The 22,897-nt window shown below is 41.4% G+C and overlaps 2 protein-coding genes across 2 annotated transcripts; one reads left to right on the top strand and one right to left on the bottom strand.

Moving 5' to 3' along the window:
• Positions 1-358: 358 nt before the first annotated feature.
• bcas1 (brain enriched myelin associated protein 1) lies at positions 359-14,236 on the bottom strand. The gene is made up of 17 exons (XM_076741191.1): positions 14,164-14,236; positions 13,951-14,005; positions 13,620-13,704; positions 12,481-12,791; positions 8,540-8,719; positions 7,607-7,666; positions 6,677-6,712; positions 6,178-6,393; positions 5,956-6,036; positions 4,462-4,524; positions 4,258-4,293; positions 4,046-4,111; positions 3,675-3,710; positions 2,648-2,770; positions 2,458-2,538; positions 1,888-2,106; positions 359-1,465 (listed from the first exon to the last, which is right to left on the bottom strand). The coding sequence occupies exons 2-17, from the start codon at positions 13,987-13,989 to the stop codon at positions 1,385-1,387; spliced, it is 1,713 nt and encodes a 570-aa protein (XP_076597306.1). The 5' UTR covers positions 13,990-14,005; positions 14,164-14,236; the 3' UTR covers positions 359-1,384.
• Positions 14,237-16,189: 1,953 nt separating this feature from the next.
• Positions 16,190-20,015, top strand: pfdn4 (prefoldin subunit 4). Its single transcript, XM_076742066.1, has 4 exons — positions 16,190-16,254; positions 16,777-16,884; positions 17,336-17,476; positions 19,468-20,015. The coding sequence occupies exons 1-4, from the start codon at positions 16,228-16,230 to the stop codon at positions 19,597-19,599; spliced, it is 408 nt and encodes a 135-aa protein (XP_076598181.1). The 5' UTR covers positions 16,190-16,227; the 3' UTR covers positions 19,600-20,015.
• The last annotated feature ends 2,882 nt before the right edge of the window (positions 20,016-22,897 follow it).

Here is a 22,897-nt window from a genome sequence, read left to right on the forward strand (position 1 = left end):
ATTTGGTGGTGGAAGAATGTCATGAATGTCTGCCTTGTGGCTGTTTATTTCTGGATTTAGTGTCTTATAGTGCCATGGCCTGTACTTATACCTGCACTGTATATATTTTACTATATACGTCTCAGTGGATTCATAACAATCCCTTCTGTATGTCCTGGTATGCACATCACTCTGCACTTATTATTAGTTAGATGCTAAACTGCATTACCCTGTGCAGTGGCAATTAAATCCAATCCTAATTAGTAATTATGTTTACTTTTTGTCAAACTTGCTGAGTCACATATTTGTGCAGTCGTTCCAACACCCAGTTATTCTGGATTTCTCGGCACCGTTGTAGTTTACAGTGATGAAGAACAAGCAAATAGTGAACATATTTATTGTCTTCAAGATGGCTGAAGTTACATATACATGCATACGTACATACAGGCAAACAAAAGCACAGTGTTAATTGCACATACACCAAACAGAAATGACTTACACCGTAAGACTTCCATTAGATGACAACACGGAGTGGTGCAATCAAATTAAAAGCTAATCGACTGTGATTTATGACCATTGCAAAACATACCACAAGGACGCATTTGCACAATGACGCCATTTTTCCGCCTCAGATGCGTTTGTTATCACGAACACTTACAATCAGCTCCCCACAGAACAGTAAAGATTGTGATTTTCCCATAAGGCCCAATACATGAGTGTTATGTGCTTTAGTCTACATAAAGCCTACATAAAGTTAAAATATCTGTAAGTGCAGTTTGTTATATGAACACGCTCCTCTTCTCAGCTTCAGGAGCTGTTAATTTTAATCTCATATGAAGTTTCTTTTCCAATATCATTTCATATTAACCTGCATTGCCAGAACTACGTGATTTCTCTGCTATGAACTGTAAAAATAAACCTGTGTGTTGACGTTTTTAAACGTATTTGACAAATGAGTTGCTAAAAGCGAAGCATGCTGCTGTCTATTGCATAAGCCCAGTATGTCAGGCTGCCAGAAGAGAGAAGTCACATTAAATGTCTGTAGAAAAGGTTTCACACTCACATTGCTATACTTGTCAAGACATTTATATGACCAAAAATATATATATATTATATATATATCTCAACAACCTCGCCTTTGACCATTTCAAATCACCTCTCATTCATCTTCCTGCCCTGCTGTTCGTCTTTCTCACCGTTGTTCACTTGCTTTTATCCTCCCGCTCACTTTTCCTTTGCTATCGGAACTTCTAAACAGTAACAAAAAAAAAAAAAAAAAAAAAAAAATGTAGTTTGAGTAATTCAATGGGGGTTGAAAGGGAGATGAGACAGAGAGAGAGAGATAAAGACTGAGTGGGAGAGAGGGAGTCTGTACAGCCGGGAAACTTCACTGTGGGTTTTGGTTTCATTTGGCCTTCTCGGCTGCTGGAGCGACAGTGACTGGCTCTGTCTGGACTCCGGCGTCTGTAGAGTTACGTTTCTGACCCTGAAATTCAAAGAGAAAAAATCGTAAATGTTGGTTCATTACAGTATCTGCTCTACTACTCTGTTCCTTAAAGATCTGCGCCATTCTTGTCTAAGCCTTTAGATATTCATTTGCATGTGATTTCAGTCTCCTGAAAGTTCTTGATGCTGGTTGTGGGGAGCAATTTCTAACCTGAGGTACTTCCAGATTATCTCACTTGAATCATTTTGTGGTTACAACACTGCATGGACTGTGTCCTCTGATTCAAGTGTATTAACTGTGAGTTATTAAAACCAAACCGTGCACAACATTTCACAGCATGTGTGACATAATGTGCACTGCACTGTGAAATAAGGCCCATACCTTCAGCCTCTTAATGAGCAGCTGCTGCCATCTAGTGGAGATGAAGCCACACCTGCATCTTACGGCAAAATTCTCCTTACCAGAATTTTAAAGAACATCTGGATGGAGTTCCTCTTCTCCAGTTTCCTGGGCCCACTGACTGCATCATCGGCAGCCTGGGAGGCCGCTGAGGCTGGTTTGCTGTCCACAGCCGCCTCTGATGACTTGGCTGCTGCTTTAGGTTCCTCCTTGGCTTTAACTGTCTGTGATGCCTCTGCTGCTGCAGCTGGTGCAGGGGCGGCCTTCTTGGGATCAGCAGCCTGAAAGTGTCACGTTGCATCACCGAAGACTGAATTATTCCTACAGCCGCCGTGCATCCAGCCTCTTATATAATATCTTAAGTGCTGTACTCATTAAGCACAGATGGACTTTGAGATGACGTCAGATGTAAAATTTGAAGTGACATTAAGATGTACTGGTTGTTAGGCTGCAGTGTGTCTTAGTGACTGCAACAGTATGAGAGGTGGTTAAAGAAGCACCGTTATGATTTCCAAATGTAATAACAGAAGGAGAAAAACTGTCAAAAAAGCTGTTTTAAAGCAGGTTTTAATACCAGATGTAATTGATGGAATTAATAATCTAATCTCGAGAGGGCGTTTTTCTGTATTTACCAATCCAGTCGTTCTCCTGAGGAGCCGAACTCCACTTGTGGAGGCTGCCTGGACTTTTGTTGTCATGTGGTCTAACAGTACCTCAAATCCACATTAATCTGTTACTCTCTGTTTAGTGACTCCGCCACAATTCACACTCAGATTTTCGGATATTTTAAACTCATAAAGGTTTGTGTGAATAGGTCCTTACTTTAGGCTTGAAGAAAGACAGGAAGGCTGACTTTGAGGCTGTTTTCTTCTCCTCCTGAACAGGAGGTGCTGGCTCTGGCTTTGGAGCGGCCTCCAGGGTTCCAGTTTTTGAGGGATCCACCTTCTTTTAAAAAAAGCAGAGCAGAAAATACACATCATGAGCTATTTGCGAATTAAAATGCATGACCATCATTGGAGCTGACAGGGTGTGGGCAGGAGCTGCCACCTGTGAAGTGAAAGAAGAGGTAAAAGGGAGGAAAAAATCCAGGATCAGAGCAGAAAAGGAGGCAGACAAATCTGATAGGAAACGCTCCCTGTAAGAATAAAGAAGCCCACACCGCCATGCACGAAAGTAGAGAAGGGTATTGGCTGTAAAAGAAATAAGAAAATAGAAAAAGGAACGTTTCTCCACTGAAGATGAAAGTGACCTCGTTTAGAGGAATAATTTGACACGCTGGGAAATATACTTATTTACTTTCTTTTAGATGTGCTAGTAGATGGATTTTATTAGAGCCAGGCCAGCTGTTTCCTGTATTCATGCTAAGCTAAGCTAACTGGTTGCTGGCTGCTGCCTCATAAGGACCAGTGTGTGAGTTTACTGGTATCTAGTGGTGAGGTTGCAGAATGCAACCAACTGAATGACCCTAGCCTGACCCCTCCCTTTCCAAACATGAAGAAAGAAGAAAGGTGGCCTTCAGGGAAAGTAAAAACATGAAAGGCCCTCTCTAGAGACAGTGTTTGGTTTGTTCCTACTGGGCTACTGTAGAAAAATAGCGATCCAACACAGTGGGCCCTTTGGAAGGGTTTCTTCTAAGCTAACAAAAAGACAACAGTTATCGGTTTCAGACTTTACACTAATTGAAACATAATTATGAATACTATACTCCATTTCTGCCAATAGTTCCCCTTAAATCCTGCACAGAAGTCCATTAACAGACAGATATGAAAGTGATATCAGTTTTCTAATCTACTCTAATCTGTGCAGGAACTAAACATATTTCCCAACATGTCAAACTCCTTTAATTTACCTCGGCTTCTACCACTGGCTGTGCCTGCTCCACCATCTGCGGGGAAGGAAAAATTATTTGTTTTCCCATCGATGCAAATGCTGAATGAAATGCAATAAAATAATAAAATGTTGGCTGACTCATTTATCATGATGGAAGTTTACAACAAACATATATTGGTGATACAATGTGAATAAATGAATCAAAATTTGAAAAATTGTTGTTTTTTAAGATGCATATGCCAAATTTTCTCTGTGTTAACTGAAATGATTGAAAGATTATGTTTGGTTCAGTATAATAATTGGTACATCTGGTACAACATCGTGTCAGAGGCGCCTGTAGAGCGAAGAAAATCAAGAATTAACATTCCCAGGCACTTCCTGCTGATTTACCTGCTCTCCTACAACTAGCTGTGCCACGTTCTCTGCTGTCTCGTGAGGTTCAACATTATTTTCTCTCTGTGCAAATGCAAATGAATCAGAACATGTGAATTAAACCTGTGCGATTGAGAATGTGGAGACGTGATACAATCAGAGGATCAGAGGATTATTCCACTCCCTGGAAAAGACAAAACCCCAAGAGTGACAGCTCTCCTGTCATTTACCTGGACTTCTACAACTGGCACCTCCACCGGTGTCTCCTGCAGAGCAAAACTACTTTGTTATTCTGAAGAGATGCACAGTGAGATGGACATGTGAAAATTCTGTAAGTTACTGTATAGCATGTCTGTTATGAGCATCCTTAGAATACATTAATATAACATCACCCTAAATACACCTGAGAATACTGAGCATACTCTCTAGTTTACCTGTACTTCTACTACTGGTTGTACCTCTACTTCTACTGCTGGCTGTGGTGCCTCCTTGATTTTCTGCAGGACAGTGAAGGAATTGTTGTGTTAGTTAAAAGCCTTTTGATTGTCTGCAAGACAGAAAGGAAACATCCTCAAAAACAGAGGAAACGTTTCATTATGAAATGTGTTAGCATGGTAATTAGCGCTGACTTATATGAGCTGGCTGAAGGGATAGTTTGACATTTTGGGAAACATTTATGTGCTTTCTTGCAGAGAGTAAGATGAGAAGATCAATAGCATGGAGCAAAAGTCGGGGGGTGATTAGCCTAGCTTAGCATAAAGACTGGAAGCAGGGGGAAACAGCTAGCCTGGCTCTCTCCAAAATTCACAAATAATTATAGCTTTTGAACAGAACCAGGCTTTTTTTTTTATTGCCCCACTTCCAGTCTTTATGCTAAGCTAGGCTAATTGTCTCTGGCTTCAGCTTCATAGAGCGCAAGTAAGGAAAAATGAGGGTTTCCCAGAATAGGGTGACTAGATGTCCTGGACTGACCCGGTTTCAAGCTGTTTTTCCCAAGTCCTGACAAATATCTGTAAAACTCAAAAGTCCAAGTTTTCAACATTCTCTACCAAATTGTCTTGGATTTCACCAGGATGAACACAAAAATTGGAATATCATATGTTCAAACGGTCACATCAGGCTGGTTCCAAAAGTGAATCCCCATAGACCCCCATATTAAAATGCTAAGCTTAACAGCAGACATAAACATGTTTGCAACCTGGTACAAAAACAGTGTTCGTCTTATGGCTAATGGTGATTTTTTTATATAGCTAAATCATTTAAAATATGTTACAGCGTGAAGTTATGCATAATTATGATCAGTGAGTGACAGCTAGCCGCTGAGTTTCTAGCTAGCAGGCTTCATTCAGCCCGCCTAACTCCACCCACGCTCCATCTCATTGGCCATGGCGACTGCTGCAGCCGCTGCCACTGAGCTTCACAATGAGTCTTCAGAATCCTTTCAAGGAGACCACGTCCATGTTTTGTGTATCTACGGTTGAAATGTGTGCTCGGTAGCTATGCTAAGCACTGAAATAACTGTCCCCATTCCTGATGAAAATGCATATTGTGTGTGCATAAGCGCATACATGAACGTGCAGAAAGGGTTAACAGTTTTCAGATTAAATGAATCACTGAAGCAATAATGTATGATGGAAACATGGACTGTGGTAGAAACAGTGGTGCTTTTCCAGGGAACCCCTTTAAACCAAAGTCGCTGTTATTGCGTGTCTAACTGAGCAGTCGCATTTTTTAAAGAGTGCCACAAACACCTGATTCTCCTGGATGAGATTGGAAACAGTCTGAATTAAACCTTACACAAACGCTGCAGGTTCCAATGTGGAAACAGCCAATTGTTCAGTTTCTGCCACCTCCAGACAAATCAGCTTTTGTTCAGTTAGTAACAGGATGAGCGACGGTCAGTCTGAGAATACGATAATCTACTGTACCACTGCTGCAGTCTTGCCCGGGGCACTGGCTCCACCAGCTGAAGCGCCCTTGCCTTTGGACGCCTTGACACCTAGCAGTACCTCAAATTCACATACAGTACGTTTCACACTACGTCATAATCCGACACACTGTGGAACATGCACCAACTGAAAGTCTACATGAATGACCATCTCTGAAAGTGATGGTCTCATCTTGCCGTCTCCAGTTTGCTCTCTAGTTACCTTTGGATGGAAGAATTTGCTCAGAGTATCTTTGGCTGATTTTCCCTTTGAGGACTCGGGCGCCTTCCCAGCAGCTTTTGGTTCTTCTTTTGGTATGGGCTTTGCAGGTTTGGCAGCTGGCTCTCCTTTGATTTCCATTTTCGGCGGCTCTGGAGGAGGCGGTGGTGGGATAGACATTCCTTTGGGTGCTGCAGGCGGCTCACATACTTGTGCAACCTATTCAAAAGAGCTTGTGTTAAAATAATGTTTTTCAATGGAAAACCGCAGGAAACTGCCCACACAGTCTCCTTTAACAACATTTTAAAATACACAATGACAATTATAGGTGAGGTTTGATGAGTCAAAGGCAACATAAACTATTAAAATTGAATTAGTTTGTAAAATTCAACTTCAATTTCAAAAGTTAACTGAACACAACTGAGCCCAGTCAATATGTATTTTCTAAAGAAGTGCAAGACCTGTTGTACAAATTATAACACTTTACGGGCAAAGTGCTCACAGTGGTGGTTGCCGCTGGTTGGCTCTCCTTCTGGGACTATTTGGCAACAGAAAAAGGAAGCAGTTAGAGAGATGGAATTAAATTGAGCAAACAAATAACTGCAAAAAGCTTGAGTACAAATACTTTAACTGCTTTGGAGAACATTTTGGTTCTTTAGAATATAATATATAAATGTACTTTAACCTCAATTCAAGCAGAAACAGAAATGAACAGAATGGACGCCGGTTAGCAACCTGCAAAAACTGCATTTCCCAAACTGATGGAGTGGTGGGGGAAGTATTCCCCGTTACTGTAGTAAAAGTATGCACATATATTCAGAAGTAAAAGTATTTATTACTTAATAAATAATATAATAATATAATAGCCAATAGCCAATAATATCCAAGCAGCATTTCACTGTTTTAGTGGAGCTAATTGTTTTCCTTTTGAATCAATCTCCTGATTATTTTCTTAAGAAACAGATCTGATTGATTCTTTGGTTTTAAAATCTCAGAAATTAGTGACACAGTCAAAATCATTAAAAAAGAAATTCCAATTATTAAAATAATTACGAGGAAAAGCAGGAAAGCAAAGAAAGTACAGTATTTCCCTCTGAAATGTACCCGAGTAGAAGTAGAACATAGCACGAAAGGAAAAGACTCAAGTAATGTACAAATACCTCAAATTTGAACTTTAGTACGGTACTTGAGTAGATGTAGTGAGTTACACTCCACCACTGACCCGGTGACCCCTGAGTTTATTATATAATAATCGACTGCTTAAATAATCAACCACCAACATCGCTGAGTTCTCTGATGCAGCTTTGTTAACCAAAATAAGCACGATATGAAAAGAGATACTGAAAGAAAATCGAACAAGAGCAAGAAAACCATTGGAAATAAAGCCACAGTCATACTGTCACAGTCACATGCTGCATGAGCATCTGTTCACCTGATCTTTAGTGGCATCAGGAGTAGCTGTTTCCTTTTTGGCTGTTTTAGTGGAAGTCACCTGTGCAACAAGGGAAGGAGAATTAACTGCCTGCAAGAACTTTTATTCATCAAGAGGAAAAGCAACACGACCGTCCCTCAAATGTCAGATGCATGCGGTTATTTCACATAGCTGGCAATGACGGGGCAGTGTGAAACGACCGGGAGCTGATGTAACAGGAACAGAAAATTAATTATTTAGATAAAACAGACGCCTTTCATGAATGCAGACATAGGCCTTTATGGTAAGCTAACCGAGGCACAGAGTGCACACTGAGGTCCCTGACAGAGCACATACAGTACATGCGCTGTCATTGTGACAGCCATTGTGCTCCGGCGATGGCGTAGGCCTGCCCTCGCTCTATCTTTACGAATCTCAACTTCCAACTGCACAGGCCTCCCTTGTGAGCTCACACTATGGGTTGAACAATAGGCCACCACATTCCCGCATGTTCAAAGACTTGATTAGCATGGAGCTAGGGCAATGGTAACTCTTTAAAACGGCATGAATCCAAAAGACAGCACGATGAAGAGGAAATACAATAGCTGCTTGTTGTAGGTTTTCCAGCAGGCTCTGCCATAATGACACATTTGGTTATGGATACTGTCACTGCCAAAAAACTGCCTTTTAACATAGATGACGACGAATCACACTGATCAAATTTAAGCACAATATCTTGAATTTGCTATCACTGATTTCTGCTTTTTGTAGCAAATTACTTGGCTTCAGTGAGGCTTTAAGTAAAAAATGAGAACACATTAACTGGTTTTGCCACTTTTAATTACAGCAATTCCTCAATTAATTTTACCCAAGCAGCCTAATTTCACAAGAGAAGCCATTAGAAAGACCAAGTGCATCTAAACCACATTTAGTTTCTCAAGCTGCGTCACTTACTAGTGTTTTGAAGAAGTTCATAACTGGATTCTCTTCTGGGTGACTGTCCTCTTGGGTTTCCACAGGTTGACTGTTTCCGTCGTCAGCTTCCGGAGCTTTTTCTCCCTCTGGACTCGGGTCTACAGTCACACTCTCTGGCTCCGTTAATGATTCTGACTCTTGCTTTAGGTTAGCTGTCTCCTATACAGCATGACAAAGAATTAGCCTTTGAGAATTATGTTAGAGCAGCAGAGCTGATATGCAAGCAGTGAGTGTCTTAATCGCGGCATTGAGATGGGAGCACAATTCCAACCATGCCTCTGCCTACTCGGGGCATTGTCAACAATCACCCTTTTATTAATGTGTGTGTCCCACCCCTCACTCATTGATATTCAACAATGTGTGAGAGTTATGCCCTGAGAAATGTCAGGAAACTCAAATACCTTGCTGTGTCCTGATGGTGATTATCTTTAAACTGACCAACCCTGATTTTAAGATCATTTTAGTGAATCTGCTCACTTTGATTTTCCTTCGGTGTGGCCTGATTAAAATTACATAATCTATTATTATCATTCTCAAACAGTACAAAGACAAAATATTTAATGTTTCACCTCTTCAGCTTCATTGATTTTTGTAAATATCTGCTTATTGTGAATTTGATGCAGCAGCATTATTTGTCACTAAACACTGACCAAAACAATGCAAAAACAAAATCATGAATGACATTTTTCAAGCCCTTAAAGTCAGCATTTTAATTTTATTGGAAAGTGTTTCAGTACTTTACAGTGGGGTTTTTTTTGTTTTTATTATATAAACAAACAGGGGCACTTTGCATTATTATAAAACATGAATCATATTACAATCCAGTTGCAATTCCTACCAGATACCATTAAACACATGGTATACTAAAGGGGTAGACCAATATTTGCCTAAACAAAAACAATGTTCATACAATTCTTTCAGCATTTCACTGCTGTTCTTCCTTTGGAGCCACATGAATGGTGACAGTAATACTGTATCCCACTGAAGATACCTTTATACCCTCAAACCTAAACACTGATTCTTCAACAGTTGATGTACACGCTGACTGCAGCCTGACAAGGAGAGCTTCCATGTCTGTGCTTGTGACAGAGGTATCAGCAATCATTTCTGTGTTTTCTTCCACGGGCTCTTCAGAACTGGTGTCCCTGGTGGCTTGTCCTCTAGTAGATGGCTCTTGAACAATGGCATCTTCCTCAGCACTTTCTGGCACTGCTTCAAGTTGATTTGATAAAGCCTCTATAGCCTCTTCATTCATGTCCTTGGCAGCTCTCTTGCTTGGCTCCTCTGGAATGGTAAAGTTTACTTCCCGTTCTCCAGAAAGGGGCACAAAGGTGGTTGCAGAGATGACCTCCTCTTCTAGGGCGATGTCACTATCCATTGTGGCCTCATGAGGAATGATGGAACTGAGGTCAAATTCTTGAGAGAGGGCATCAATTGCTGCTTCTGGTATCACCTCAGCATCGTCTTTGATAATTACAGGACTTGGTTCTGCTTCCTCAACTGTTTCTGGTCCCACATCAGCGATCACGTCTTCAGCAACCTCAGGACTCTCATCTGTAGTAATAACTTCAGGAATAGACGCAGACTTGACTTCAACATCAGGAGAATTTAAAGTATCTTCAGGAAGTTCCTTAATGGTGGAAGGAGCCTCCACAGTGATATATTCCTCACTTATTCCTGATACATCATTGACTGCAACAGCATTATCAGCGGTGACCCCTTTATGAGCAGATTCCACTTTAAGAGGGACAGAAAGTTCTTCTGCAGACATGCCTTGGTTTGCAAGTATAGGATTTGGCTCCTCGCAAACAACCTCTGAGATTGTTTCCATCACTGTTGTCACTGGCTCTTCCTCTTGAGAAGGAATGCCATTTGTTTCCTCGGCCTCAGGAGTGACAGCATTAGACTTAGGTTCAGCGGTTTCAATCAGCTCTACACCAGGAAAGACTTCCTCTACACTTGGCTCCGGTATGTCTGCAGCAGCAACGTCAGTGTGCTCACAAACAGCAGGAACATCCACCTCAACACAATCCGGCACCACTTTAAGAAGGCTGGCAGAGATCTCCAATGGCACGGTTTGCTCAGGAGTGACAGCATTAGACTCATGTTCAGCGGTTTCAATCAGCTCTTCATCAGCTGACATGTCTGTGGCTCCTGAAATGTCTTCAGTAATGACTTCTTCTACACTTGGCTCAGATGTGTTTGTAGCAGCAAAGTCAGTGGGTTCAGAAACCGCAGCGAGAACCGCCTCAACACATTCTGCCACCACTTTCGGAAGGCTGGAAGAGATCTCCAATGGCACAGCTTCCTCAACATTGTTTTCCTCTGCAACTGTTTCCGGCGCCACATCAGCGATCATTTCTTCAGTAACCTGAGCACTCGCATCTGAAGTAATAACTTCAGGAATAGAGTCAAGACTGACTTCATCTTCAGGAGAACTGAAAGCATCTTCGGGAAGTTCCTCAATGGTGGTAAGCTCATTGAAAGGAGCCTCCAGAGTGATAAATTCTACACTTTTTCCTGGTGCTTCCGTTACAGCAACAGCATCAGCAGCAGTGTCCTCTTCCAGGGCAGGTTCCACTTTAACTAGAATTTCTGTCACAAGAGGGACAGAAAGTTCTTCTGCAGACATGCCTTGGGTTGCAACTATAGAATCTGGCTCCTCACAAACAACCTCCGAGATTGTTTCCATTACTGAAATCACTGGCTCTTCGTCAGGGGAAGGGACGCCATTTGTTTCCTCGGCCTCAGGAGTGACAGCATTAGACTTAGGTTCAGCGGTTTCAATCAGCTCTACACCAGCAAAGACCTCTTCTACACTTGGCTCCGGTATGTCTGCAGCAACAACGTCAGTGTGCTCACAAACAGCAGCAACATCCACCCCTTGCTCAATGTTGTTTTCCTCTTCAGCTGCTTGACCTTCAATAATGTCTTTGTTTGTGTTTGATTCTGATTCTGCAGCAGCTTCTGGCTCAGTTTCATTCACACTCTCATCCTCAGGGTCGCAGTTTTTGATGGGGTTGACGTCAAAAGTGTCAGAAACTTCCACCTGCTCTGCTCTGAACACTGTATCCTCGTACTCATTGTTCTCAGTGATGGTCACTTCTTTAATGATCATCCCAGGTGTCTGGTTTTCAAAGGGCTCCTGATGTGTGGTCTCATCAGCAGCTTCCTCAGTAATGACAACAGCAGATTCATTCAGTGGGTCTTCTTCAGTTGCTGCTGTCTCCATCCTGATTACCTCTTCCACTGGGCCCTCAGTATTAGTGGTCGTGTCATCGTCATCACCATCAAAACCAGTTTGCGTTGAAATATCTGCTTCAGTTTTTCTATCTGTTTGCGTTGATGTCTCGGCTTTTCGGCGTAGATTGTCAGAGCCCTCTCCGTGCTCAGCGACGTTCGTGGCGGCAGCTTCGTCTCCGCTCGAGCTCGACTCCTTGATCATGAAAATCAACATTCATGTTTAAATTAAAACGCGTTTCCAGGACACCCAAAACAACAGTGTCCTCAATCACACGGTGACTAACTCAGCATGAAGATAAACATTGTAAAGCCATCTAGCACACAGTTCTACAGTAAATGCTTAAGTTTTAAAAGGCGGTGAGGCTGTGCAGACAAGTCTGTGGCAGTTACAGAGGTTGCAGCTTGTGATGCTGCTGTATTGAAATGTATGAGGTGTTCGATAAAATATAATTAACACAAAATGCTAAAATACAAAGCTTCAAAACGCAACAGTTTAAAACTGAAGTTGCTGAACTAACAACTGAACATTTTTAAGAAGTATTCATTGCAGTGATTATTTCTTTCTCTTTTTGCTGAATGTTTTTGAATGATCGAAGAACAGGTATATATATATATGTGTGTGTGTGTGTGTATATACAGGCTCATCCTGTAAAAATAAACATGTAAAGTGCACTCACCGGCTGTGGATCAGTGGCAGGCAGACTTACATCTGTTTGATCTTCGCCTGACGTCTCTTTTTCTTTAACATTGTTGACATGAGCTGGAGGTCCGGCTTTCTTTTTAAACATTTTGTCAAACACATTAACTTTCTCTTCTTTGCTTTTCTTGACTTCTTCCTTCTGGATGGTGGTTTCCAGGATTTCAGAAATAACCGGAGCATCGGCCTGTTGGCACTTCGATTCGATGACCACGTAGTCGCACTCACTCGATTCTGTGAGCTTTAAAGAGTGAGTTCCGCCATTTTGCTGGACGATGGTCTCACCATTAACTGCAAATACAGGAATAAAATAAGCAGAATGTGTTATCAAAATGTAAACAAGAGGGTCGGCCCATGCTTGAGATTTCTGAATATAAGGTTTTCAATTACACTCATGACAAGATTTATCTTCTTACCAGGACAGCATTTCACCTGTTTCAAGCTTTTTTCTTTTAACTTTAATTATCTTATTAAGATATTCTAACTTCTTGCTCAGATTTTATTACCGATTCAAAGTCAGTTAATGCCTGAAACAATCATTTCCAGAATAGGAAAGCTGTTTGATCAACACTTCTAAAGTCAAAAGAAGTTCACAGCTGTCACTTTTATTAGACATGAATGTTGACCTCTTTTCATGCAGTGTTAAACTGATGCATGACATCTGCTTGTGCAGTTCTCCATGAGGTAAACATGGGCTAGCCAGTGCGTGAAAATGATCTCCAGTGTCAACATTAACACCAAGACAAACTCAACTAGGAGTCCTACAACATCAGTGTCACTGCAGAGAAATGAACCGTGACAGGTTAAATAGTTGCTTCTTGTGTCTGAGACAACGCCTATAGTTTACATTGGAAGACCGGAGACACAGTCCAGGTGGAAGACACCGTGTTTACAGAGCTTTATAAGTGTCCAAGGACTGATCCAAAACACACATGTACAGATCAGCCGGTTTTGTCTGTCACACACTGATAAACTGTATTTTCCCATGAAGAAAGATAGAATAAAACAAAATAAAGAACATCTTCTCTCATCCTCAGATTGTCCACATTTAAGTTAACACCATCATGTATTAGTTACCTTTTATTTATCTTGAGAACACATGAAAAAAATCTCACTCACCTTCAATATCCAGTCCATTCAATGTGATATTTGCAGACAGGCCGTTCACCGATCCGCTTTTGTGCTTCTCAGGAATTTTCCCATTCTATAAAATACAACAGTATTAGTCTAAGCTGGCTCCACAGTCCACAAGTGGGTGACATTTCAACAGGAACACGAGATTTCACTGCAAACAGACCCCTGAACAATCCAGCATTTTGAGCTTGGGGGCTCCAAGCAGCGGCTAACACCAACTTTTCCATGTGCATCTTATCACTGATTCAGAGGCTACAGAGTTAAATATACTACAGGTGTGGCATTCATTTTTTTGTGGAATTTGTCTGATTTTTACCTGAGTTAGCTCGTTGTTCTTGGAATGCTCGTTTCCCATTTTTCCCAGTTGGGACCTACAGACACAGGCTTTAAGCTCAGATTGAACTAAAAGAAATCACACAGAAACAGAAAAAAAGTTTTCTTATGTTAAATGAGAAGCAGGAATGCTCTGCAGATAATGGCTTAAACTTATATTACAAATCTTAACTTCAGCATCAATCAAATGTCTTACCTTGTCACACTTCTGCAGGCCAAGCGAGTGATATCCTCAATTAAAAACACGGAAAGTGTCACTGTGTCTGAGAGATGAGAGATGATGCTCCAGCCCAACAGTACAGGCTGTTGTTAACACGCTATTTTATGTGTGCTTTAAAATGGGTGGGACTGTCTCTGAGTAATCAACTGGATAGGCAGGCAGTGAAAAGCCCTCCATGCCCAGCAGAGTGTTGGTGCTCTTTAATAAAGGCACATGATTAGCTCAGCGTAATCTCTCTGTGAAATCTGTGATCATACCCCGACGACGTCAGAATGAGATGACACTCAGTCACACTGTGATAAGACTTCTGTTGACAGATGTAGCTGGGAAGCAACAGGATGCGTTGAGGATGTTGGCCTGGCAAAACCTCCACAACGTCAAAACAAAAATACATACGTCGGCACTTAAAACCATGTTAACCTGGAAAAACATTAAGCATTAATGAGCTATCTTCCATATATCACACTTAGATAAAGTCATGCAAACACCATCTTCAACAACAGCTTTCTCAGACAAAATGCAAAATGCATTTAAAGCTGTATGTGGACCTGGACTGGACACCAGCTCTGAATGCTCCCACAGCTGCATTGCGCTTGATTCTAGAGAGTAAATGAAAGAGAAGGAAGCTCAAAACAACATGAGTGCAAAGCTCAGGAGCCATGAAGGCAGGAGGGGTGTTATCATATAATGGGACTGACTGATTGTCAGATTCTGAGTTTTTTGATAATAACAAAATTGAAAAAGCAAATGAAACTGACCCCCCCTTAAAATATGAACTTTTTTGAGTAGCAAAAAGGAAGTATCTGTTTTATCATCACACTTAATCAAGTCATACAAAGAGCAGTGTAATGAGATCATCTCTCTTTAAAGACTTTCACAGTCATGTTTAAATGTCCTTGAGTGCCTGAATACAGACGGGCCTATCTGAGAGACGTTCAGGGATCAAAGACAAGCTGACTGTACTTCATCAGCTTTTGTAATTCCCTGTTATTTGTCTTTTATTTGGGGCGTTTGTGAGTAACTGTGCATTTGTCATGCTGACAAAAGCTCATTAACGCTTATTTTCTTTTGTTCTTTACATTCAATTCAAGAATCTTTATGCAAATCAACCAAAGCACGTATCTTAATGTACTCCAACATAAACGGCTGCAAACTAAATGGTGTCCAAAAACTTCAAATGTGCAGTATTTATTGAATTTATCATAAAAAGGCTTGGAATCCACGAACACAATGTCCCAATTGTAGCCTATAGCCTGCACATTGAGGTGGGAGTTGGATTCCCCTGTTTGGATTGTGCACTTTTGACTTCATGCAGGGCCTGCAGCTGAGCGACCTCAAGCAAACTCTTTATGATGTACCAACGCATGGCAGCCCACCACTTTTACTACAACCCTTACAAACAGGCCGCTGACTTTAAGACTAGCTAGAAGAAACTGCATCAAGAGGTATTGAACTCAGGTCAAAACGATTTGATTTCTGAAGACACTGTCCAGCTGTAAATACCGTGTAACAGTACTTAGCTTCTTCATCTTTGATGTGGTATACTTTTACATGCATCTACGTATTCTGCAGTAAGCCTACATTGGATTAATAGTGCTTGAGCTTTGCAAATGAATTATGTAAATATTTGAACTTGGGTGTAGTACTGTTTGCTACAGAAATGTTTACGGAGCAGCACATCCGGATTTATATAATAACTTGCTTGACATATTGCAAGCAACTCTCCACATTTCTTGATTAATTTAATGAATCTGTCTGAATTTTCATAGTGAAATGGATAAAACATATTTTCTTAGTGTGGAAGTGAACGGTCGAGTTAAGAGTCACTTTGATTCCACATTACATTACCTGGTTTGCTTTAAAAACAGGTGTGCGATCGAGGAACAGACGGAATATGCAATTAAATGGACAAAAGTGAAACGAAAGCATTTTACGGTCATCTTTTACTGTGTTTCTCTAGCCTCTCCGGCCCGCTAGGTGGCGGTATAAACATATTGCTGTGTTCAGTCCCGCTGTCTTTCTGCAGTCGAGGAAGCCAAGATGGCAGCCAGCATGAAGGGATCTGTGGTAAGTTTAAATTAAAAGAAAGTCTTTTTGGTTTTCGGGGCACTCTGTTGCTGTTTCGTCGGGAGTTGCAAGTGAAAACAATTGAGGCGTTTGTGGAAACGAAACCCCACAGTTACCGGTGCCTGTGGCATTTAAAGTCTTGGTCACGCCCTCGTGTAGCTCGTCAATGATGGCAGCTAGCTAACACATATGCTAGCTAGCTAGCCGCTAGACTAGCTTACGGTATGTAAATTTAAACGTTAACCAGCTGACTGACGCAGCTAAAGCTTACATTTATTCTGCGATTTTGTAACAGAGTTCACCAGCCTAATGGCGATAATAATGCCAATTATATATCTAAACGAGAGCTGTGATCGTTAACAGCAGTGACCGGACATTACTCAAACAGTCGGCTATAGCTTGCTAGCTAAGTTAGCTAATTTGACCATTCATATTTAGAGAATTAGCAATGTTAGCGCTGTTCAGTTTAGCTTAACTGGCAAACATTGAACATGGATCTAACTGATTTCCTCTTGTTTGCAGGCGGTAGAGGATGTGAATGTCACTTTGGAAGACCAACAGAAGATCAATAAATTCGCCAGGAACACGAATCGTATGACGGAGCTGAAAAATGAAATTGAAGAGAAGAAAGTAAGCGTGAAGTGAATACAGTCATATCAAACACTGGGGGCTCACTATGTGCTCAGCTGAGTTTAAGAAATGTTCTGAACAATCATGGGGCTTGGGAACGATAAACTTCTATTACTTTAATGAGAATTGAAATATTCTGTGTTTGTCAAACTGTTTTTTAGAGGTGTTGACTTCATGGTCATTTTTCGGGTAGCTTGTGGTGCATTTTAATGTCATGCAGTACATCAGGAGTGTTTCCAATACATAGTTACTCCTACATACTCCACACCTGCTGGTTTAACATGGTACAGTTCATCAGAGCCACAGGATGATCAGCACTTACTGATTCCTCTGAAACTCAGTTTGCTCAGATGAGACACAGTTAAGTGTGAAGGGCTGTGCAGCTGCTGAATCACTCAGACCGATTTGTTTACAGCCCCAGCTGTAATTATCTGTCGATGTCTCTGTGCAGAAATCGCTGCAGAACTTGCAGGATGCCAGCGATGACCTCATGATGATGGACGACGACTCTCTATTGATCCCTTATCAAATTGGCAACATCTTCGTCAGTCACACCCAGGAAGAAACACAAGAGATGCTGGAGGCTGCAAAGGTAGGTTTCTTTAATCCCTTCTCGTTCTCTTCAGACTGTCAACCATCAGTGACAGACCCCTCATTAAGCCAAAGTCATTAAGTTAAAGGACTGTGGAGAATTTCACATACATTGATAGATATAGAAAGTCATAGAAAAATCACTGCTAAAAAATGACAGTAAATAATAGGATTAGAGATATGTTTGACTGTCCTGTGACTACAAAAATGGGATTTACTCACATTTTGAAATCTTCTACGATTGCCCCGTTTGACTGAGGAGCTGCTTATCATAAACATTATAATAGCATTTAGGTTGTAAAACCAGCCATGTCTCAGTGTGAGTGAAGCCTTTGGTGTGAATAATTACTATCCATTTTATGTTCTTACTTGCTTGTTGAAATTAAAGAAATTTGTCCTCATCATGCATTTTTTTTAATAGAAGAACTGAATGGAATGAACTGAATTCAGTTCAGACAATCAGACAAGATTCTGAAAATAAAGGTTTTCACTTGCTTCATGCGACCTTTCACGCACCGTATTAAAGTCAATGTGTCCTACCTCGCTTTGATGGAGAGAGCTGTCATGGCCGTCAAGAAAAAACTCTACCTGTCCAAACTCTCACTGAGCGAGTGGTTTGACAAATGTGGTCGTAGTGTGGTTGATAATTAGTTTTGGTGGCAGGACACAAACCACTCAGTGTTCATTCATTTAGACCCGCCGCTGTAAATCACAAAGGCAGCGGGTTGTTGTTGCATTTCCTCCTGCAGGAAAACATGCGACGCAATTGGCAAACGTGTAATAGATTTTACAAATTATGATTTTTTTTTAATGAGTAAATTCATCACAAATGAGACAATACTTTTACACACATTCAGTGTTTTCATCTTGATGGATTGAATAACATATTTGTGCAGTTCTGTAACATGTTCACAGGTCAGTGCGCGTTCTTCTATTTCACCAGTACATCTTATTTTAGTATTTCTTTCAATGCCGCAGGTGCTCAGTCTAAAAAATCAGTGTAATTTATGCCAAGGATGCAGAACACTGTTGAAATTTCTACTTTATCATGTTAAAAAAGTTAAGAGCCCAAATTGGCTCCACGTCAGACACAGATGTAAATTTTTAAAGGCGCATTCAGCAGCTGGAGGGACAGTCAGCCAGCCTGGTCTCTGTCCAAAGGTAATGAAATCAGCCCACCAGCACCCCTAAAGCTCACTAATTAACGTGTTACATCTTATTTATTTGTTTAATTATCCGACTAAATGTAACAAGGTGCTGTTTGACATAGGCTTATGTGCTCAACTATTTCTCATCCAGATGTAATGACTTCATGGATTCTCCATAGCAGCAAGACTGCTGACGTGAGAGTGATGTCGAAGCAGATTTTACAATTGTCAAAGTGTTCCTTTAAGCCGATGTGTATCGATAGTTGGTCCAGAGGAGGAGAACAGTGAGAAACGGTCTGCAGCAGTTCATCAGTGCTGCAGACACCAGGCTGGCCCAGGCCTCTGTGTCTGAAGGCTTTGCTGAGCCACAAAGGGGCGCTTGAGATCCTCCATGGTGCACCTTTGGGAGAGGAGCTGGGCAGAGTCGGGGCTTCATAGCAGCTGAACCGTGGAGAGGACAGGCAGTGGGATTAGAGCTCGTCCTCCTGTCCGTCACTTCAGGATCTTCCTGTTTGTCCTTGTGTTTGCTGCCGTTTGATCACACAACAAAGTGCGCTGCGCAGGCCTGATTGATGGATGTGGAGCAGCCTGCTGCACACGCTGAATGACAAATATGTGGAGAGCTGCTCACCTCTCCTCTCATCTGCTCATTATGATTTAGTGCACATCCATATACGAGCTAATTTGACGTGTTGTCTGTCCTCCAGCCATCAGAATGTGCCGTTTCTCAGTCAACTAGCAGGAGCAATTGATCAAACCGCTTTAAGGAAATGACGCTGCTGCTAACCTCGTGGGGAGATTGTAGAGTTGTCATGTGATTGGAGTTTCCATTTTCTATAATCAGGAAGTGCTGGAGCAGGAGGTCACAGGCCTCGAGGAACGAGTGTCGGCGATACAGCAAGTGCTGAGCGACCTGAAGGTCCAGCTCTATGCCAAGTTCGGTAACAACATTAACCTGGAGGCGGACGAAAGATGAGCGCTGAAATGGACACTGACAGCTGCCCAACGTGGACTTTTTCACGCCGTTCTCGCGTCGGATCCACAGAGTGTTTGCCAAACAAAACATCGAGTCTTCTTGGTTCTGTTCACACCCGATTCATCAGCCTTCAGTTCAGTTTTGGCAAACGAATTCACGAGGACAGCAAAGTTAAAGGTTTGGAGGTTCAATAAATGCACATCATTTCTAATGTATGTTCAGTGGCCCTTTATTTAATGCTTCTGTTTTTTTACTCTGTTCATCACACTGAAGTGAAAATGTTGGATGAAATGAACTAAACGTCTTTGACTCACTCACATACTCTGCTGTCTCTTATAAATGACTGAATTGTGAAAGTCTTGATCTTAACTCCGAGTTTTGTGGTGTTTTCCACATTAAAGTTGATGGAGTTAGTACCTTCTGTTCCTGATCCACATGGTTTCTGTTCTCACAAACGACTGAAAACGAAAAGCTGCAACATCCTGAGCGTCGATCAGAAACAGCGACAAACAGCTGAGAAAGATTTTCAGAGGCTCGACGGAGCTCATTGTAATCTGTGACCGTGATGTTTGTTTATTATCATCAAGAAAGGTGAAAGAAATACAAAAACTACGACAGACAGAGACAAACAAACTGATGAGGTGCTCAGAAAAGAGACACTGAAGACAGATTTCAGTCAATGTATGAAGACAAAGAATTCAAAGCCTTTACTTAAGTAAAAGTATCAATACCATAATATAGAAATACTGCATTACAAATGAGAAATTCTACTCTTGTGAAAGTGTTGTCAGCAAAATGTAGTAAAAGTACTTGTGGAGCTACTAATATCACGATACAAGTATAAAAAATATATCTGATTATTTATTGAACACCCTGCACAAAGTGCTGCTACAGAACACAGTTGTAGTACTGTTAACAGTAATGCACGTCATCGGTAACATGTTTTTCTACAGCTTCTTTATGGTGTCATTTTCTGTAGATCTTTTATTTCCAGCTTTGGTACCATTGATACGACCCACTGCATGATTAACAGTGTCATTTTATACACGAGCTTGAAGAAGCATCAAAGTGCTTTTTACAACTTTGCATACAATCGGGTATTTTAGCCCAGAGGTTCCCAACCCAGGGGTCACAAGATAAATCTGAGGGGTCACAAGATGATTAATGAGGCAGGAATCTGCTGCACAAAGCTGTGGAGTTTTTCTGTTCAGCCATTTAAATGAAACTGTCTGAGGAGTTTTCCCAACTCCACACTGCACACACTGGTTTAGTCTTTAATGAGGCATCATATTTGATGAGACCATCAAGGTTGTTTTTGGTTAGATTATGAAGCTGGTAAGATACCAGATAAGAAGCTTGAAAGTATCATATTAGTAAGTAAGTTAGTAAATTATCAGATTAATTTAAAGATTTAAGATTAAAGATTTAAAAATAGTTTCCTGTAGTGGGATGGAAGTATTTGGATGGTACAAATACTTCATAATTGCAGCACTGGAATAAATGTACTGTTACTTTCCACCACTGGATTTTCCTTTGAAGAACCATTCTGACATTCATCGCCACCAGCATATATTTGATTTAACAGGCTGTAACACATTTAGCACCTGAAAGTGTTTTTACATTAAACCAATCAACAGTTCACTTGGTGAAGGTTTTCTCACGTACTTCTGACTGATTATCAGCGAGTTAACAAAACGCTCACAGGGCGCAGAGATGAAGTGATGATCAGAGGAGTCTGCGCATCAAAGGTGTGTCTTTACAGGTGAGCTCGAGAAGCAAGCGACTCCTGTGAACACCTTAAGAGAAAACGATCAGGGGCGGGATCCTTCACAAAGTGCTAATGAATACTGGTGATTTATTAGCACAAATAAAACACACAGAAACACATCGATGAAGAAAAAGAATCAGTCTGTACCCCCCAAAAAAACTTTAAAAGCAATGCAACACAAATGGTAGACAAGACACAAGGAAAGAGAAGGTATCAAGAGACAGAAGTCAAGCAGGTTTTTCCCATAAAATAATGTTTGTGATGGAGGAAGACTGGCAATCTGTCGAATATCGAATGTGTAGAAAAACCTTATAGGTGCCAGATAAATAAAAATAAGTATATTTTATTAGCGTAATTACCATTGCAGCAAATCAATCCCCGAATCGAAATAAGTGCCCTTAAGGCACACGATGAAACAACGGCTTCAGGTGAAATATTCCCAATAATCCTCCACACATGGCGCACGGTTGGTGGCTCCACACAAACACCGACAATGCACAAACCTCATTAAATTGCGCCCTCAAGTGTGGCCTGCATGAGCTAATAAACTATCTGAAAAAGAGAAATGGAGAGCTGGAAGTTATAGCAGACACCTCTGGAGGATCAAGATCTCAATTAACAAGTTTCTCCTCCCGGTGGGTTTCCGGCAGAACATTCAGAGCCGCGATTAAGAGGAAGTCCACCCACGCTGCTCGTCTTTATGCACGGCTTGTTAAGCCCCGGCTCAGAGGAGCACACGTGGAAATGACTGGACTTATTTCCCTCATGGCCTTGTTTACTCTCTGCCCCCCCCCCCCCTTTATCTTTTCATTTCTATCTGTCCTCTCGCTCCCCGGCTTCCTCTCTAACAACACAGATGTGGTTATTTATCAGCTGTGCAGTTGTGGTGAACATTAAAAACTCTTTGACAGCTTTGAATTAGTGTGATTTCCACTGAAGCAGCCAGTATCACTAAATTGTCAAACATGCTTGAATGCAGTCTGCCAGAATCTGAGGATTTATTTATTTGTGTTTTCCGTCCATTAGCGGCTGTAGAAATTTGACTAATTAGGCTAAAATGTGACAGGAGCGCGATCTGAGTTTGTCAGAAAATAAAGCAGAAACAGATGTGACGTTCTGGGGTCTTCACGCTCAGACTGACTGCAGCAGGAGCACAAACAGACCAGAGGGTGTCTCTGTCTGCCCAGTAATGTCACACTGAACTCCAGCCAGTGTCAAGATGAGCTCTTTGAGTTGACTGGATGTGGCTGCACATTGTAAATATTGGAGAGATACATCAAACATGTCACGGCTCCTGAAGCAGAGTTATAACGAGATGTGGAGGAAATTACAGAAATCTTAATTGGAGGAAGCTGTTTAAATAAAGTGTCGTACTTTAAGTCGGAGCTCATGATTTGGGCTGTAGGTTCAAAGTGAGATTGACCGCCGTTTGATCCCGTCTCCCTCTGCTGTCTCAATAAAGTCGGCGCAGGATGTGCCGGCAGCCGATGTCTTCACGAAGAGTCTGTGCACACTTCATCATTTTCTGCA

Source organism: Chaetodon auriga, chromosome 10 (assembly GCF_051107435.1).
Source record: "Chaetodon auriga isolate fChaAug3 chromosome 10, fChaAug3.hap1, whole genome shotgun sequence".
Classification (NCBI taxonomy): Eukaryota; Metazoa; Chordata; class Actinopteri; order Chaetodontiformes; family Chaetodontidae; genus Chaetodon; species Chaetodon auriga.